The sequence below is a fragment of the Miniopterus schreibersii genome, assembly GCF_964146895.1.
Source record: "Miniopterus schreibersii genome assembly, chromosome: 3".
NCBI lineage: Eukaryota > Metazoa > Chordata > Mammalia > Chiroptera > Miniopteridae > Miniopterus > Miniopterus schreibersii.
Genome location: NC_138103.1, coordinates 29570984 through 29587133, shown reverse-complemented (window position 1 = coordinate 29587133; position 16150 = coordinate 29570984). Strand labels below are relative to the sequence as shown.

General features: G+C 47.5%; 1 protein-coding gene across 14 annotated transcripts in view; it reads left to right on the top strand.

Moving 5' to 3' along the window:
* The first annotated feature begins 278 nt into the window (after positions 1–278).
* Positions 279–16150, top strand: part of CUX1 (cut like homeobox 1) — a 337186-nt gene continuing 321314 nt past the window's right edge. For 10 of the 14 annotated variants that reach the window (XM_081131308.1, XM_081131320.1, XM_081131319.1 and 7 more), the window contains exon 1: positions 279–589. In XM_081131308.1, the coding sequence (XP_080987434.1) occupies positions 527–589 (63 nt within the window). In that variant the 5' untranslated portion in view covers positions 279–526. Of the gene's footprint in view, positions 590–1567; positions 2155–16150 lie in introns of those variants that run through there. The other 4 variants (XM_081131310.1, XM_081131309.1, XM_081131311.1 and 1 more) reach the window with 3 other exon arrangements.

Here is a 16150-nt window from a genome sequence, read left to right as displayed (position 1 = left end):
TCGGCTACCCGCAGGAGGGCAAGCGAAAGTGGAGCAGTTTCCCCGCCCGCCCTCACCCGGCCGCAGTCCTCAACCTAAGGCAATGAAGGGGCGGCGCTCGGCCAGCGACTGCGACCCCTGGGGGTCCAACACAAGCCCCAGGTGAGCCGGGCCCCGGACCTCCAGAGGGGGCCCCGAGCGCCCCTCCCGCTGCCCTCCAGCGCCCCCTCGGGGCCGGGCCGGTGGCCGCGCCCGCTGGGGCTGGGGGCCCGGGAGGGGAGGGGGTCGCGGGCCCGGGTGCCGGGGGAGGGGGCAGGGGCCGCGCGCGCCAGGACCAGCGGCGGCCGCAGTGCCCTCGGGCTCCGGCTCCGGCTCGGGCTCGCAATGGCTGCGGCGGCGCCGTGAGGAGGAGTCCGCGTCCTCGGTGGAGGCGGCTGCGGCCGGCTCCAGGCCGGGTTTTGGCGCCGCCCGCCTGCTGCCTCCTGGCGGCTCCTGAACTCCAGCCCCCTCTCTATCAGCCTCTCACTCCGTCTCAATATGTCTCAAGATGGCGGCCAATGTGGGATCGATGTTTCAATATTGGAAGCGCTTTGATTTACAGCAGCTGCAGGTCAGGCTTCTCCGCGCTCGGCCTCTCGCCCGGGGGTGGGGGCTGCGGGCGGTCGCGGCCTCCCCCGGGGCTCCGGGCTGCCCGGTCGCCGGGGGGCCGCGGCGGCGGGGAGGAGGGGGGTGCCGGGGAAAGCCGGGCCGAGTCGGGGACAAGTCCCTCTCTCTCCCCGACCCCCATTGATAACTCGCTTGATCAGAAATTGATCCTCTTTGTTCAATTCATCGATCAGCCCAAGATGGCGCCGGGAGCCGCCGCCGCCACCGCTGCCCCCGGGGTCGGCCCCCACCCCGGGCGCCCCCCCGGCCCTGCGCCGCCACCACTGCCGCCGCAGCCGCGGGACCGGGGAGGGGGCGGCCCCGGCGGCCCGCGGGGTGCGCGCGTGAGCGGCAAGCGGGCGGCGGTGGCGGCGGCGGCGCAGCCCCGGGAGGGGGCTGCGGCCCGTCGGCGGCGCCTGGCCGCTCGCCCCGCGCCCCCGGCCCGCCGTATTCCTGGGGAAAGTTTGTGGGGAGTTGCTGTGGGGGGTGAAGCGCCTGCCTCTCCACGAGGAGCTGCCACTGCCGCCGGCGCGGCGGAGCTGGGGCTGGTGGCGCTGTGGTGCCGCCGGCTCCGGGGAGGGTCAGAGCGGCCACCGGCGGCGACGCGGCCCGGCTCCGGCCAGGCGGGCGGGTGGCCGGGCGGGCGGCCGGGCGTCCGCGCTCCCCTGCCCCGGCCGGCGCGGGCTCCGGCCGCTGCCCCCAGCTGTCAGCGGGCGGGGCCGCGCCGCCGCTCCGGCATTCGGCGTTGGGCTCCTAGCGCGGACCCCAGGGTTTGTTTATGTCCGGGCGGGCGCTCCGGGGCCACCCGCAGACCCCGTAACGTCTCCGCTCCTTTGTGTGCCTATACAAGTGGCGTGGGCCGGCTCCTTCGTGGCCAGGGATCCGGGTAGGGGCAATTCGAGGAAACTTGCGAAGGGTAGCGGGGTCACCCTGCGCGCGGAGCCCGGGTGTCAGGGCGCCTGGGAGCGCTCGGCGGTCGCCGGTGCAGGCGCGGGCCGGGGGCTGCAACTTTCTCCTAGCGCAGGCCAGGCGCTGAGTCCCGGCGCGCGGTCTTCCTGGGCTGGGGGCGCCGCCTCCTCGCCGCCGTCCCGGACGCCCTCGCCCGGCGCCCAGGGTTTCCCGCGGCCCCTAGTAACCCTACCACTCTCCTCTGCCCCTTTCTTCCCGGGCCCTGCCCTTCCAGCAGGGTCCGCGGGTGCGATGGAGCGCGGAGCCGGTTGGCTCCGAAATGCCTTCCCGGGTTGTGTTCTCGAAAGCAAAGCCCCGGGGGACCCGCCGAACTGTGGCGTGCCGCGCCGTGGTCCGCGCGCCGAGCCCCGGGCGCCGGGCGGTGATCGTGCTGGGGCTCCCCATCCCGCGCCAAAGCTGCTGCCGTGCCCAGGGGGCGCGTTTTTGCCATCCACCTCCCACCCAGAGGAGCCGCGCGCCCTCGGGGTCCGCCCCGAACCTGCGAGGTCCGCGCTCGCGGCGCCTGGACAGCCTCGGGACTCCGCCAGGTGGATGTTGTGCGTAGCGGGAGCCAAGTTGAAGGTGAGCGGCTTGTGAGCGCTGGGGACAGCCTTCGGCTTAAAAGGGCCCGGGCGCTCCGGGGGTCCCTCGGCGTCCCTGGGGCCGAGCTACTGCTCCTACTCTAAGGTGTAGGTGAAGGTAAACTTGACCGAACTTTCCTAACCTGGAGAACTGGTGATTGTGACCTACAATACTTTTAGGAGGAAAGCAAATGAAATCCAGATGCAGGCTTGTATGAAATGAAGCGGATTGGATTAAAACATATAAATGGAGTCTGACAACTTTAATTGTATATGCTTGTTTTCTGCCCTTGCCTACATAAGAACTTGATAACGCAGACTCATCGTCGTTATGAAATTTCTTCAAATTTTTCGCTTAACTAGGAAGAAGACTATGTGAAATATGTATTTCCGATAAGATTAAAACTTAAAGGCGTTTGAGTATTTATTGACTAAAATAGATTACTCCAAAGTGTCTATTGTGTAAATTAGATTCCTGAATGTAATGAACACAGCCAAATGGCATTTTTTGATAAATTGGTCTACCCTGTTTTAGTAAAAATAGCTCCCTTTTACCATAATTTAATTCCTGAGCTTATTGTAAAACCCGTTGTGGAGTTTTAAGAGACAAGCCTTAATTTTTTTTGTTGTTGTTGTCTTCCTGAATGTGACAAAACTGCCTGGGAAATGCATTTGGTTTTAGAGAGTTTACTGGTTCTTATGAACTCTTTGACAGTGTTACCCCTCTCCCCCAGTGATTAGCTACTAGTTCAGGATATCATGAGGACATTTAACTGTGTAACTAGGATTCAGTTGAAAGTTTCCCTGTCCGTTTATGTGAATGAATTATTAGATGTTGATCTTGAATTTAAAAAAGCATCATTTTCTTTCCATTTGGCTTTTGATGGTAGATATGATTTGGCCTTAGATGATTTCCTATTGCTGCTTCATTGCATGTTTGAAAAACTTCAGTTGACTGTGGACTGCCAAGTTCAAAATATAAGGCTAAACTGGTTCTTTCTCTGGGCCCTGAAGAGGCCTTTTGAGTTGATACTTAGTTTAGCGTCATCTCTATTCCCACAGACAGTAAGTGACCCAATGAGACTGCAGTTTGAGAAGAGAGAATTCATTAGTTTCAGATTCTTCTCATCTTTCCAGAACCCCTTCCATTGAGATCAGGTTGCCTGCAGAGCCCAGTGTGGGTTGTGGCATTGATCCTGTCAGGGTAAAGAGGCTGGTCTCAACTAGACCCAGATCCAGGTTAGGGACTTAAGTGGGTCTCCCTATAAGATAAGGCAGTTGTGAGCCTCCCCCACAACCAGTGAGCCAGGGCAGTGCTCTTGTCCCTTTGCTTGGTGGGTCTTAAAGCTGCCTTGGGACTTGAGACTCTCTTCCCAGGGACTTGGAAGTGCCCGGGAATAGAGTTTCTGAAGATTGAACTCTATTTCGTTTCCTTTTTAGTCCCAAAGGCTTGTGGTATGGAAGAAGTTTCAGTGCTCTGGCGTTGCTAAGACTAGTTGGACAAGTTTTTATCCTATCCCACACTTGTAAAAACCAGGCTTTTTTTTTTTTTTTTTTTTTTTTTAAATAAGAAAAACACCATTGTATAAATTTGCCTTTTAAATACACCTTTGAAAAGAGGATAGTTTCTCAAATGAGCTCATGTAACTCTGTATGTTAGTATAACTTTTGGGATGGAGCCTGCCAGTGATTTGCTTTCCTTCGGGGCATTATTCCTGTATGGGGACTAGTGTTCCCCTTTAAGGAACCTCTGTAAAAGTAAACTTTAAACATTTTCCTCTTTTTCAAAATAAGAAAGCAATTTCAGGTTTTCTCTAAGTCCGTTTTCTGGTTGCTTTTATTTTGTTTTCTCTTTTTAAGGAAGTGTGTATGTTACCCGTCTTCCAGGACTGTTCCCATAAGAAGAAGTATGCTATTTTGATTGAAATATATATCCCATCCAGCACCCTTTATGAAATAATGAGTAAACAAATCAAGGGTTTCTACATTGCTCTCTTTGTTTTCTTGGTTCTTTTAATATAGGTATCTTGGAGATTGGGTATGGGGAGGGGTCATTATCAGTTGATTAAAGGTGTGTTTTTTTCTGTGTGAAATTATGTGTACAGGTTTTTGTTGTTTTGGTGCAAGTCAGTGAATAGATGAAGTTATACAACAACAACTGATACCGTTTGGGTCCATAGAGACCCCCTTCACCTGCTTCCCAAATTTTACCTATCTCCTGCCAGTAGTTAGCTACATGGGAAAGTTGGAAAGGGAAAGGGGGGAAATTGTCAATTCCCTCAGGAATTCTTCTCTCCTAATCCACTGACCTAACCTTAAAAATACTGTCTGGTTAGCTGATTGAGCTTAATGGCTGTTGAAAAAGTCCTCCCCTCTGTTGTGTACAATTAAAACAAACCCACTAGGGTTTATTTGGGAGCTGTGCAGAAACAATAGTGTGTGCTCTGGTGATACTCCCCCCACCCCCACCCCCTTCTACCTGCAGCAGTCAACAGTCAAAACTCTTAAGATTGTGCTCACAGTCTGTGTCTTCAGAGAGAAAACAGGCTTGAAGTAGAAAAAGTCATATTCATTTCAGCTCATGTATAAAGCCCAAGGAACATCCGCAGTGAAATAAGGGAAGAACAAATTCGTTAGAGGAAAATAGCCCTTTTTAAAAAAGAGAAATTGAACATGTGAAAAATCCTACAGAGCTAGGCCACATTCCTACTTGTGCTTCCCTTCCATTATATAGTTCAGATTTGGTCTTATGTAAATTTCACATATTTAAAAGACAGGTGTATCTGATGGACTGTAACAAACATTACCTAAAGTCTTTGTAGAAGTTACTCTAACAGGATCATACATAATTTTAGAGATTATTTTAAAACCTATTTAAAATTATTTAATGTATAGCTTAAAAAATATAATTGCTTTCCTTATGAAAGATCTTATTTTTACAAGTAATCTTCAAAGATAGACATTTATATATCTTGTCCTGTTGTTTTGTCTGAAGCTCTGCATTATGGCTGCAGAGAGATAGTTTTGGTTTCAACTGAAATTCCCCTGCCTCTGATTGTTTAAACCATACCCTTAATCTTATTTTAACATACTTAAAATGTTCAAAAAACCCGGAAGAATTGTTTTGTATAAGTAGCAAGTGAATGTAGTTTAAACACTCAAGCAGTTCTGCTATCTAATTGGAAACAGGTGGAATTCTTGGAATCCCGAGTTTAAATCTTATAGCAAAGCATAGAGACAATTTTTACTTAAGGCCATTCGTTTTGTTGAAGCTATTTGAGGAGGAGCCCCATGACCTCTCATCATGCCCACTACCGTTTCCCTGGACATTCCATTTGTGCTGGCATTTTAAGAACTTGGATACCTGGACACCTGAGAGAATTGCATGTGCATATCATGGAGGGAAAAGGAACTTTAATGGCATAATTAGACTATCGATTTAATATCTATATTATGTAACGTATAGCAAAAAGGTTGTGAATTCATTTGTGATTTCTGATTTAATAAACATTTATTGTCATGAGCATTTGGGTACATTTGTTATGCCCTGATAATGATTTAGAATTCAGAGAGAAACTACTTTCCCTAAAAGTTCTACATTTAGAGATAAAAGCTTAAATAGCAGCCCCCCCCCAAAACAGTTAGGGGAGCATTTCAATAACAGTTAATGGTGGGGCCCTCTGAATTTTCAAAGTCATTTTTTTCTATTCTAGTTTCCAAAGCCAGCTAATAGTCCTGGTTTTGCTTTGTTTATGAACCAGGTTTTGGCTGGTGTTTGGGTATTGATTTTATTGAAGAGGATGACTTAACGTTTGTATTGAGCTCTTGGTCCTGTCACACTTTTGGGTTTGTTGAGCTGTAAATTATTCTTACTTTTCAGCTGTCTTCTGAGAAAGGTGGTTAGAGGAGAGTAGTCTTTGGCTGGGCAGGAGATGTCCCTGCAGGAACTTACCTGGGATTGAAGTGGCATTGTCCTCATATGTGCCATGCCTGAAGCAGCTTTGAAACACCTGGGCTGTGACTTAAAGATTTTTTAAAAGAGGGTGGGCTACCCTATCCCCATAATATGACAGTTAAAAAAACAAACTCTTTCTGAAAGACATGTAATTTGTTGCAAAACTCATCAAGAATGTTTCCTTTGAAAAGTAAACAACTCTATAATAATTCTAATTCTTGCTGTAATTAAATTCCAATCGGATGATGTTAGTGCACAAAATAAATTTTGTCAATTTCTTCACTTGAATCTGAAGGCTTTCTTTACTGCAGGAGGCCCAGAGCAGAATTTTTATGTTACTGGAGCCCTTGTGCCACGGACAGCCTGGGAAGTTCCTCAAACATGATTGGTGGGGATTCTTATTCAGAGGAACCCCTCACCCCCATCCTCAGAAACACCATGTTAGGTGACTGGGAAGACATGAGGTTGGGAGTGTTCATTCTTCACAAGAATTTACCTAAGGTGGGAGCAACTGGAAAATTAGCCAGGTAGGAAATTCATGTGAAATTGACTAGATTCTTCACCAGAGTGGCCCCACACCTTTATAAAACACAAGAGGACAGGACAGGCCTACTGGGTCTTGCCCATGACCTGGTGGACTCAGTCAGCTGACAATTGAAATCCTGGATGCTATTGACTCTGAATTATGAAGTTAATGTCAGAGAAAATTAGCAGAGCTTACTCTGAAGCTTGTACTTCATCAGCATAACCCTGAATTTATCAGCATGGGGCCTGTTTTCTTAAAGACATTTTTCTATTTAGCTGTGTTTATTCAATAAGTAAAAGCAGTTAATGTTTTTTTAAGTTATATATGGTTGTTTCGAGTTTGGTTAAAGGAAAAACAAATTGACAAATTAGCTCTTAAGTGAGTATTGTGAAATTGTGAGAAATGGGATGCCATTCTTACTGTCATTAAAATTTTATTTGGGTGTTGACAGCTTTTTCCTAAATGTAAGATATTCAGATCCTGTCCACTCAGCTGTAAAAAAAAAAAAAGAAAATCAACTCAAAAGCTTCTTTCCAATTTCCTCCTAAATGCAGGACAGGCTTTCTTACATTGGGTCTTTCCCCCTAATTGTAAATATTTTATTTTCTAACATAGTTTTATGTGTTAAAGACTGAAAAGAATGTGAACCCATTATAGGAACCTTGGTTCAGTTATTTTGGACTTGTTAGGGTCTTTCCTTCCTGTTTTTAGGAGAGAAATTGCTACTTAGATAAAAACCATTTTATTAAAGCTAGTAAACGACACCAAAGGTAAATCCTTGTCTTGAAAAGCCTGAAGCTGCAAACATAAGCAAGGCCAGTGGGCTGTTGGTAAAAGAAGGCCCTCTAGGGAACCACCCTCAGCCTGGACCCTGCCAGCCTCAAGTGCGTGCTGTTGCCACTGCCTGCCATTTCTTGCCTCGCTTCTGAGCTCCTGCCCTGCCAAGCCTGTCCCCTCCTTTGTTGTGACAACTGTTGTTTTTAAAAAAAGTATTTGTGGAGCTCCATTATTTTGAGATTCTTGGAAGAAAGATACTATGTAAATGAAAATTAAAAATAAAATTCTTGCTGGAGGGAATTGTACATTTAATTTTTGATTAGGTTTGGAAAAGACTTTTTATTCTTACCCTGAAAATAGGAACAGTCTGTTGCTCCTATCACCATTTTTGCTTCCTTCTAAAAGGTGTGGCAGATAATGGCGAAACTGTCCTTTATTTTCTGTTTTTCACCATGCTAGTTGACCTGGAACTTGAACCCATGCAGATCTGTGTACAGTGAATTATTTCTGTTTCACATTGTTCTTTGCTCTCACCAAGCATGTAGATAGCAATTGCCCATAGAACATAAACCTTTTAAAGGGAAGAGATTTTGAGTCACCAACATAACAGATTACACAAAAATTATAAATAGACTTGCAAATCAAATCTTCCTCACCTCTTCACACAGCAAAAAATATTACAAATGGTACAATTTTGAAACAGAAAACTGAGTATAGGAGCATTCATGTAAACCAGTACAGAAACATTAATTTACTGGAATTGTTTCATTTTAGCTGTACCTCAACTCCTTGCTTACATCATTCAGCCAAGTAGGAGACAGCATCAGGTTTGGAGGTATGAGGGACCCAGGAGCTGGACAGGAAGCCCAGACTATTGCAAGGCACAAGTCCAGGTGACTAGGTCTACCATGCGCCTCAGTCACAGGCAAGTGCAGAGGATCAGTGAGGTGGCCAGGGCCTGGTGAGGACTTACCCTGGAGAGGAATAGTACATAATCGGGATGTCCCCATCTGGAGCTGGCCATCCCAGAGAGAATGCTGTCATCTCTCTTCTCCACCTACTTCTCAGCCCAGCACTCCAACTTGGCAGCATTGACGTGGGACTGGAAGAGGAAGAATATTGCCAGTTATGGCTGAATGTCATTGTTGGGACTACGAAGTGGTTTGCTATTGTTTTACATTGCTCTGTGTTGGCATATAATTATGCTGTCATTTTATTTTTTATTTTTATTTTTAAAAATATATCTTTATTGATTTCAGAGAGAGGAAGGGAAAGGAAGAGACAGAGATAGAAACATCAATGAGAGAGTCATTGATTGGCTGCAGCCCGCAACCCGGGCATGTGCCCTTACCAGAAATCGAACCCTGATCTCCTGGATCCTAGGTCGATGCTCAACTGCTGAGCCATGCCCGGTTGGGCTGTGCTGTCATTTTAAAATGAACTGATTCTTTAATAAATTTTCTGTGTGTGTGTGTGTGTGTGTGTGTGTGTGTATGCAGTTAGTTTTGGGGGCTGCTTGTTGTATGTGAGAGCCCAATCTTCCTAACACACAAGAGCCCAGTGTGTAGCCTTTACATTTCAAAACTAGAATTGGGTAGAACAATTATTTGACAGATTTATCCTTTGACTCTGCTCATAGCCTAAATAGGAGGAAATGTCCCCATATTAACAGCGAAAATGTGTATTGGAATGACCAGAACCTACCTGATGCAAGAGAAAGTGAGTAGGAAGGAACACGAAGGTCTGGGTGTCAGCACTAGAGATCTGTCTCGTGTGTGCTCAGCCTCCAGAAGCTACTCGTGGATCTGGCGTGTCTGGGGAGAGGCTCTGGGCCAGCCCCATTTCACAGCAGTGGCCTTCATAGCCTGCGTGCTTTCTCTGCTTCTTCATTTACAAAGAAAGTGCCTAGGATATTTTTATAGAGGTGATGTCACTGTCTGGCTGCATGATCATTTGCATGGATTTGGGGAAGTGAGGGCTGCTGGGACTTCACTGAGAGAGGGGGGCTGAGAGGAGCCACTGACCCAAAATGGGTAGGGGTGGAGCCTGACATCCACAGGGACAGGAAGGAGGAAGAGGAGTCACCCCAGATCTGGGGAGAGGGTGTGCTCCTTGTGGGGTATGTTGGATTTGGGGGACTCCTGGGCATTCAGGGGCTGAGCCCTGGGGAAAGGAGAGGTACAGCTCAGTAGAGGGGTTGGTGTTGAAGTCTAGAAGATGGGCTGAAACCTGGGGTCTGAAGCCTGTGGTGGATTTATTTGCATTCTGGTTGGTGCTTGAGAATTTGGCATTATTTGAGGTGGGGAGGGGACCCTACCCTCATGTCTAACTTTCCCATTCCCTGAGCTAGGACTGTGCGATGTTTTAATAAAAGGAAAAGAGAAGGAAAGCATTGTTGGTAGTATTGGACCCCACATATTGTAGCTGGTTTTATATCCACTGGTAACAAGATAGGTTTTTTTTAAAAAGTGTTTTTTAATATATACACTAACAACTATTATTTCCTGAGTATTGACAGTGGGCAGTGTCAGTTTAGGCTCTTGATTTCTTTCCTGTCATCCACACAACAGCCCCAGGAAGGAGATACAATACAGCTGGTAGGTGAGAAGCCAACAAGTAGGTGGATGCCTGGGTCTCCTGCACCCCATTCCATGCTTTTCCTGCTGACCCTCCTGTTCTGGGAACAACTCTTTAAAAAAATTTTTTTTTTTTACTGATTTTAGAGAGAGAGGGAGGGGGAGAGAGAGAGAGAGATCCATTTGTTGTCCCACTTATTTATGGTTGATTCTTATATTCTTGTATATGCCCTGACTGGGGATTGAACCTGGGACCTTGGTGCATCCGGATGACAGGTGCTCTAACCAACTGAGCTATCTGGCCAGGGCCCCCAGACCAACTCTCAGTTGAAATGGTGGGGTACTTGTAATGAGGCTATGGGGGGATTCAGAAGGGGGCCCATGTCCATGGGCCATGCAAGATGAGCTTGGTGACGGGTGAGTCACTTAATGTGAGCAGCTGAAGATGAAAGTAAAGCCTGTGAAGTGGATGTGAAGGTCCTTGGGTTGACCAGTGGGTAGACACCTTCTGTTTGAGGCCTTGCTGGACCGGAAAAGTGTTCTAGAGCCTCTCCTGCCCTGAGACTTCAGAGTCAGCTCGTAGATAGAGCTCCAAAGAGAAGGATCATCTGAAGATGATCCTTCCCCAGGCCATGAGTATTCCCGTTAGCAAACTTGATCTGATAGTTGAGATGCAGTTTTGGCGTCAGGTGGAAAGCAGCCTCTTTATTGTGTCACCTGCTATCCTTGCCCCATCTGTGCATACAGCAAATTTGTTGGAAGAATTTGGGGGAAATGGTAGGCAGGAGAGATCCCTGATCGTGGGACCTGGGCTAGAGGGAGGGAGGGAGCAAGCTGGCAGAGGAACAGCTAGCTGTGCTCTGTCCTGCTGACAGTTCTGCTGTGAGCACCAGACTGAGGAGCATGAGTCCCAACCAGGTCTTTATTTCTGATACACTGGTCCTTAAGCTGGTGCTAGGGAGCAATTTGCTGTTAGATACTATTTGTGTTTAGCCCCTTGATGGCCTGGCCCTAGACAAAAATCTCTACTGTCAGCACCTGGGAGTCTAGTTGATTTAGTTACTGCAGTGATACTGGATTCAAACCCATGCACATCACCTGGAAGCACTGACTACACAGGGTTTTGTTCTCTGTTATACATGAAGGCGGAGTGAGTTCAGTAGGAGACTAGCTTTTTAAGGGGTCTGCGGGTGGGCACCTTCTCGGAGAGAAGAGGCCCGATCGGATGACACTCCTTAGATCTTAGCTTATGTTCCTCAAGGAACTCTCATGGAAAAATTGAACTTTTAGGATTCAGATGATGTTTTTGTATGCCTGATTTTTTGTGATGATGTAGCTTGTTTTGTAATAAAGTTATAAATTTTAAAAAAGAAAATATGTAAAAAGGTGCACAGGTCTTGGAAATAAAGAACATTTGAGTGAAGTTGTTTGCAGTTTTGTTTGTTTTTTGAGCAACTCATTTTTTAAAAGACTGTGGGGGTAGTCCCTCCCCTTCCCTCCCTCCCTCCCTCCCTCCCTCCCTCCCTCCCTCCCTCCCTCCCTCCCTCCCTTCCTCCCTCCCTCCCTCCCTTCCTCCCTCCCTCCCTCCCTTCCTTCCTTCCTCCCTCCCTCCCTCCCTTCCTTCCTTCCTTCCTTCCTTCCTTCCTTCCATGTCTCCATGGTGCCTGATCTCTGCACCAGCTCCTGTTTAAGCCTCTGGGGTACCAAGAGGAGTAAGTCCCTGGCCCTGCTGGCAGAGAACTTCAGGATACACAGTATCCCAGGCACCAGTTTATAAGGGCTGGGGCTTCTGTGTGGGGAGGGCAGAGCAGGGATATGGAAAAATGGGCCTGGGCCACCTTGCTCCTCTGACTTATGTCATCTCCTTTGGGCCAGGCACAGTTCTAGCACAGCATTCTAATGATCTGAGCAGCAGGAAATCCCTGCCCTCAAGAAACTCACATTCTAGCAGGAGAGACAGAAAGTAAACATAGGACTAAGTCAGTTACAGAGTGCCAGTGCCCAGGGCCTGGGAGCAGACAGAGCAGTGCCTCTGTGCAAAGCCCCATGGAGTCATTTCTGGTTCTGAAGGCCCTGAAAAATAACTGCTTTTTAAATTGAAGAGAGAGAACTCAGTCCTCAGATTTTTTTGATTTTTTTTTTTTAAATATATCTTTATTGATTTCAGAGAGCGGAAAAGAGAGGGAGAGAGAGAGATAGAAACATCAATGATGAGAGAGTCATTGATCGAGCCTGCAACCTGGGCATGTGCCCTGACCAGGAATCAAACCCCGATCGCCTGGATACTAGGTTGACACTCAACCGCTGAGCCACGCCTGGCCGGGCAGTCCTCAGATTTGTGTTTAGGAAGGTCCTTCTGGAATCTCCATATGCAAGGCTAATCGGAATGTGGAGGAAAGGATGGTAAAGAATGGATTCAGGGTGTGGCACTCATAGTTCAGTAAGAGATGGAGAGGGACTGGGCCAGGAGAGAAGATGCCAGACTGAGTGCTTGGAGGTGAGGGCGAGGGAGGTGCTCTGGCCCTCACGTTTCTGGGAGGGCCCCTGGGATTGAAGTGGCTGTGGCAGAGATGGGCCTGGGAGAGTGGCACTTAGGCCACCTGTGGGGGAGGTGCCAGTGGAGGAAACTGAGGCTGGGGAAAGCTGCTGTGGAAGCATCAGGGAGCAGTACACTGAATGAGTGGTCTTCATGGTAAGGTTGATGCTGAGCATCCAGCACGGCAGTGTCTCTTGGTGCTGGCTCTTCCAGAGGCAGCCCGTGCACATGGCCGCCTGGCTGAGCCCCACAGGTTTAATTAAAAGCAGGTGGAGTGACTGCTCTGTACTTGAGCATTGGGTGAGTGACTCAGATGTGTATGGAGTCAGCCTGGGGTTTCTTTCTTCATCCCTATTTGCTTTTTGTTGGTAATCCTTTGTAATTCCTCAGTTTCATGATGTAGTTTTAATGGACTTAAACACTTCAAATTTATGTAATTAATTGCGTTGGGCTTCAATTACAACTAATTATAGTGAGATACCTGGTGGCAAGTCAGGTGCCTACTGGTTGGGGTCAGGACTGTCACTTTCTGTTCAGTATCTCTGGGGCTATACCGGGGAGTCAGGCTGGTTGCCTTCTGGGGTCAGGCGCCTTCTTGTCCTGCCTCACCAGGAGCAGCTTCCTGGGACATGCCAAGGTGTGAGATGAGTGGGAAGTGCAGGGAGGGTGGGCAGGAGGGTGATAGAATGCACTTAGGAAGAGTTGTTTTAGGAAGTAGAGGCTGGAACTTGTTTGCAGTTTGGAGAGAAGGACTCATACTAGGAAAGTGAGTTTGGCGTGGCCGGAGGGAAGCTGTGAGGGCATAGTGTGTGATTCTTTTATTTTCTCTGGGATATGGGAGGGAGGTTGCCCTCAAGAGAAAGTGAAGGCTTCAGGAAAGACTGTTTATGGAGGGAGGAAAAAGTGCGAAAAACACCTTGGGGTGAAAGAGGTCAGGGCACAGGGCTTCTGGGACCAGTAAACTGAACCTGAGACCCCAAGACACAGCTTTCTGTTTCTAGGCTTCCTCTGTGCAAATAGTGGTGGTTTTATTTTGTGTTAGGAGAAGGGAGTTTTGCTAAGAAATCTTCACTCCAATTGACCATTGCCCCTAAAGTTAGGCACTCCCATCTCCCTTTAATGTGGGACACACAGCCCATCTCAGAATGGGGGCGCTGTGTTCTCAGTAGGCTGCAGTGATCTGGCCCTCCTGTCCTGCCTCTGCACAGTCACACCTGCTCACCCTTCCTTGGATAAGACAGACAGATGGACACACCCACCGTCTAGCTGTTCCAGGGAAGTTTCTTGGAATGGACTTTTAAATAGTGGTGCCCATGTGTGGTGTTCAGTGGCCGATACCCTGTTTCTGCGATATACCTGTTATTTATTTGAGAGACCCAGGGCATCTTTTCAAAAGCTGATCCTTCCGTCCCAAACTAGAGAGGTTTTCTTAATGCTTCTTGAGTTTTCCACAGTGTTTCCCTGTTGAATGTGCAGAGCAAACTGTCCTTGCAGAGGAGCCCCCAGCTTTTGAAGCACAGGCTGAGGCAGGTGGGATTAGGGCCATGAGGACGCCTAAAAGTCTTACCAATTTTCTATTTTTCAAGGGAGAGTGCGACTTGGAAACATTTGAGTATACAACTAGTTTAAAATTTGGGGGGGGCATGATGGTGCAGTGCACTCTTGGGAAAAATTTTTTCTGTTGAACATGCTGCTGTTGTCTTGGTGCAAAGGGCTGCTCTGACATAATGCTTGACACCTCTGTTCTGTTACTTTTAATTTAAGATAAAATTCATATAAAATTCACCATTTTAACCTTTTTAAGGTGTATAATTTATTGGTTGTCAGTACATTCACAATGTCATGCAGCTATCACAGCTTGTTCTAGAACATTTCCTGCACCCCAACAAGAAACCCCACACACGTTAGCAGTCACTCCCCCCCTCCCCCCATTAATACACCTTCCTCTCTATGAATTTGCCTGTTCTGGATATTTCATATAAAAGTGGAATCATAAAGTATGTGGCTTTTTGCATCTGGCTGCTCTCACTCAGCATGTTTGCCAGGTTCCGCTCTGTTGGAGCATGCGCCAGTTGTACTCCACTCCTTTTTGTGGCTGAGTAATACCCCTGGTGCGGCTATATAGCGTTTCGTTTATTCTTTCATAACTTGGCGGACGTTTGGGTTGTTTCTGTTTTGGAGCTATTATGGATAACGCTGCTGTGAACATCGTGTACAGTACATGTTTTTGTGTGAAGGTGTTTTCAGTGTTCTCAGGTGTGTACTTAGGAGTGTACTTAGTAACTTTACGTTTAATTTTTTGTCGGTTACTTTCTGACCTCCAGGGTGCTCATGTTAACACCAGGCAGTGGTTCCATTTTATTTTATTGTCTTCCTCTTGTCTCTTCCATGGGTTCCTCACATGGTGGGGTGGCCCCCTTTGGAACGACTGTTATTTACAGTTGGATTTTGGAAAGGCCATGGAGGACACTGTTGGTTGCCCACCCAGGATCTCCCTTGCCCCCTCCCACCTTCCTTCCTTGCTAACCAGCAAGAGGCCTCTCTCCGGGGGACAGAACTTGAAGTGTGTCTAAACTAATTCTGGCATCCTCGTGTTCCCTTCCCTCCTGTCCCCTCCCCCCCAGGTGTGGCGGGCATTTCACTCTGTTTTGGCTGGAGAGACAGGGAATGTCTGCTACAGAGTTGCTTATGAGAAAGTGCCGCTTCTCTGATAAAAGTTGATGAGCCAGGACAAACTGCCATTTTCTTCCTGTGAACACTCCTGTGCGGGAGGAGGCTGTCCAGGCCTGCTACCACCATCTTAGCCCTGCAGGGTGGGCCCAAGACAAAGTGCAACTGCAGAAGACACAGAGCAAAACGTATAAGGAACCTGGTCCTCAGTCTTGTAGTCGCCCTGCTCCCAGCTTTCTGTGCTGTAAACAAGACTATCAGAGTTAAAATCCAGATCATAGAAAGCTTCTCTTGACTGCTTTAATTTGATGTGGATTACAAGTAATGTTTTTGAGATGCACCAGTCCTGGGTGAATGTAGACTTTGGAGTGTGAGAAGAACATGTATGCTCTAAGCTCTCTTTTCTAATAGCAAGTGGAATTCCATTTGCTGAGCCAGATGTCCCTTAATACTTTAGATCTAGCCAATAAAGCACTAAACAATTAGAATGGTTAATATTCAGTTAAGTATAATTAGAAGCTGGTGTAAACTGTGAGTGAAATTGACAGGTTCCATAAGTTACAGCAAAATACCAAATCTTACTCAGTTGTGTATGTGTGTGTATGTGGGTCTGTCAATTCAGATAGGTATATCATCTTACCATCCTTAGTGGAGTAGAAATGAGGGGCCGTTATAAACTTAATTCACTATAAATTTGAAAGTTTAGGAACATCTTGCCAGTTGTTTTATCATGTTTAAGACCTAAATCCTTAAGTCAAATAGTAGAGTTTTAACACTCTCATTTCTACCCTGTGGTCAGGAAAAACCAAACCTCTATTTTCTGCTTGCCTTCATGGTGTGATTATGTGTCCTCTGTGCATGTGTGTGTGTATATGCACACATGTGTGTCTCACCCTACATGAGTTGCATTAATCACTCCTCAGTTCACAGCACATCATAATTCATCTTATTAATTTT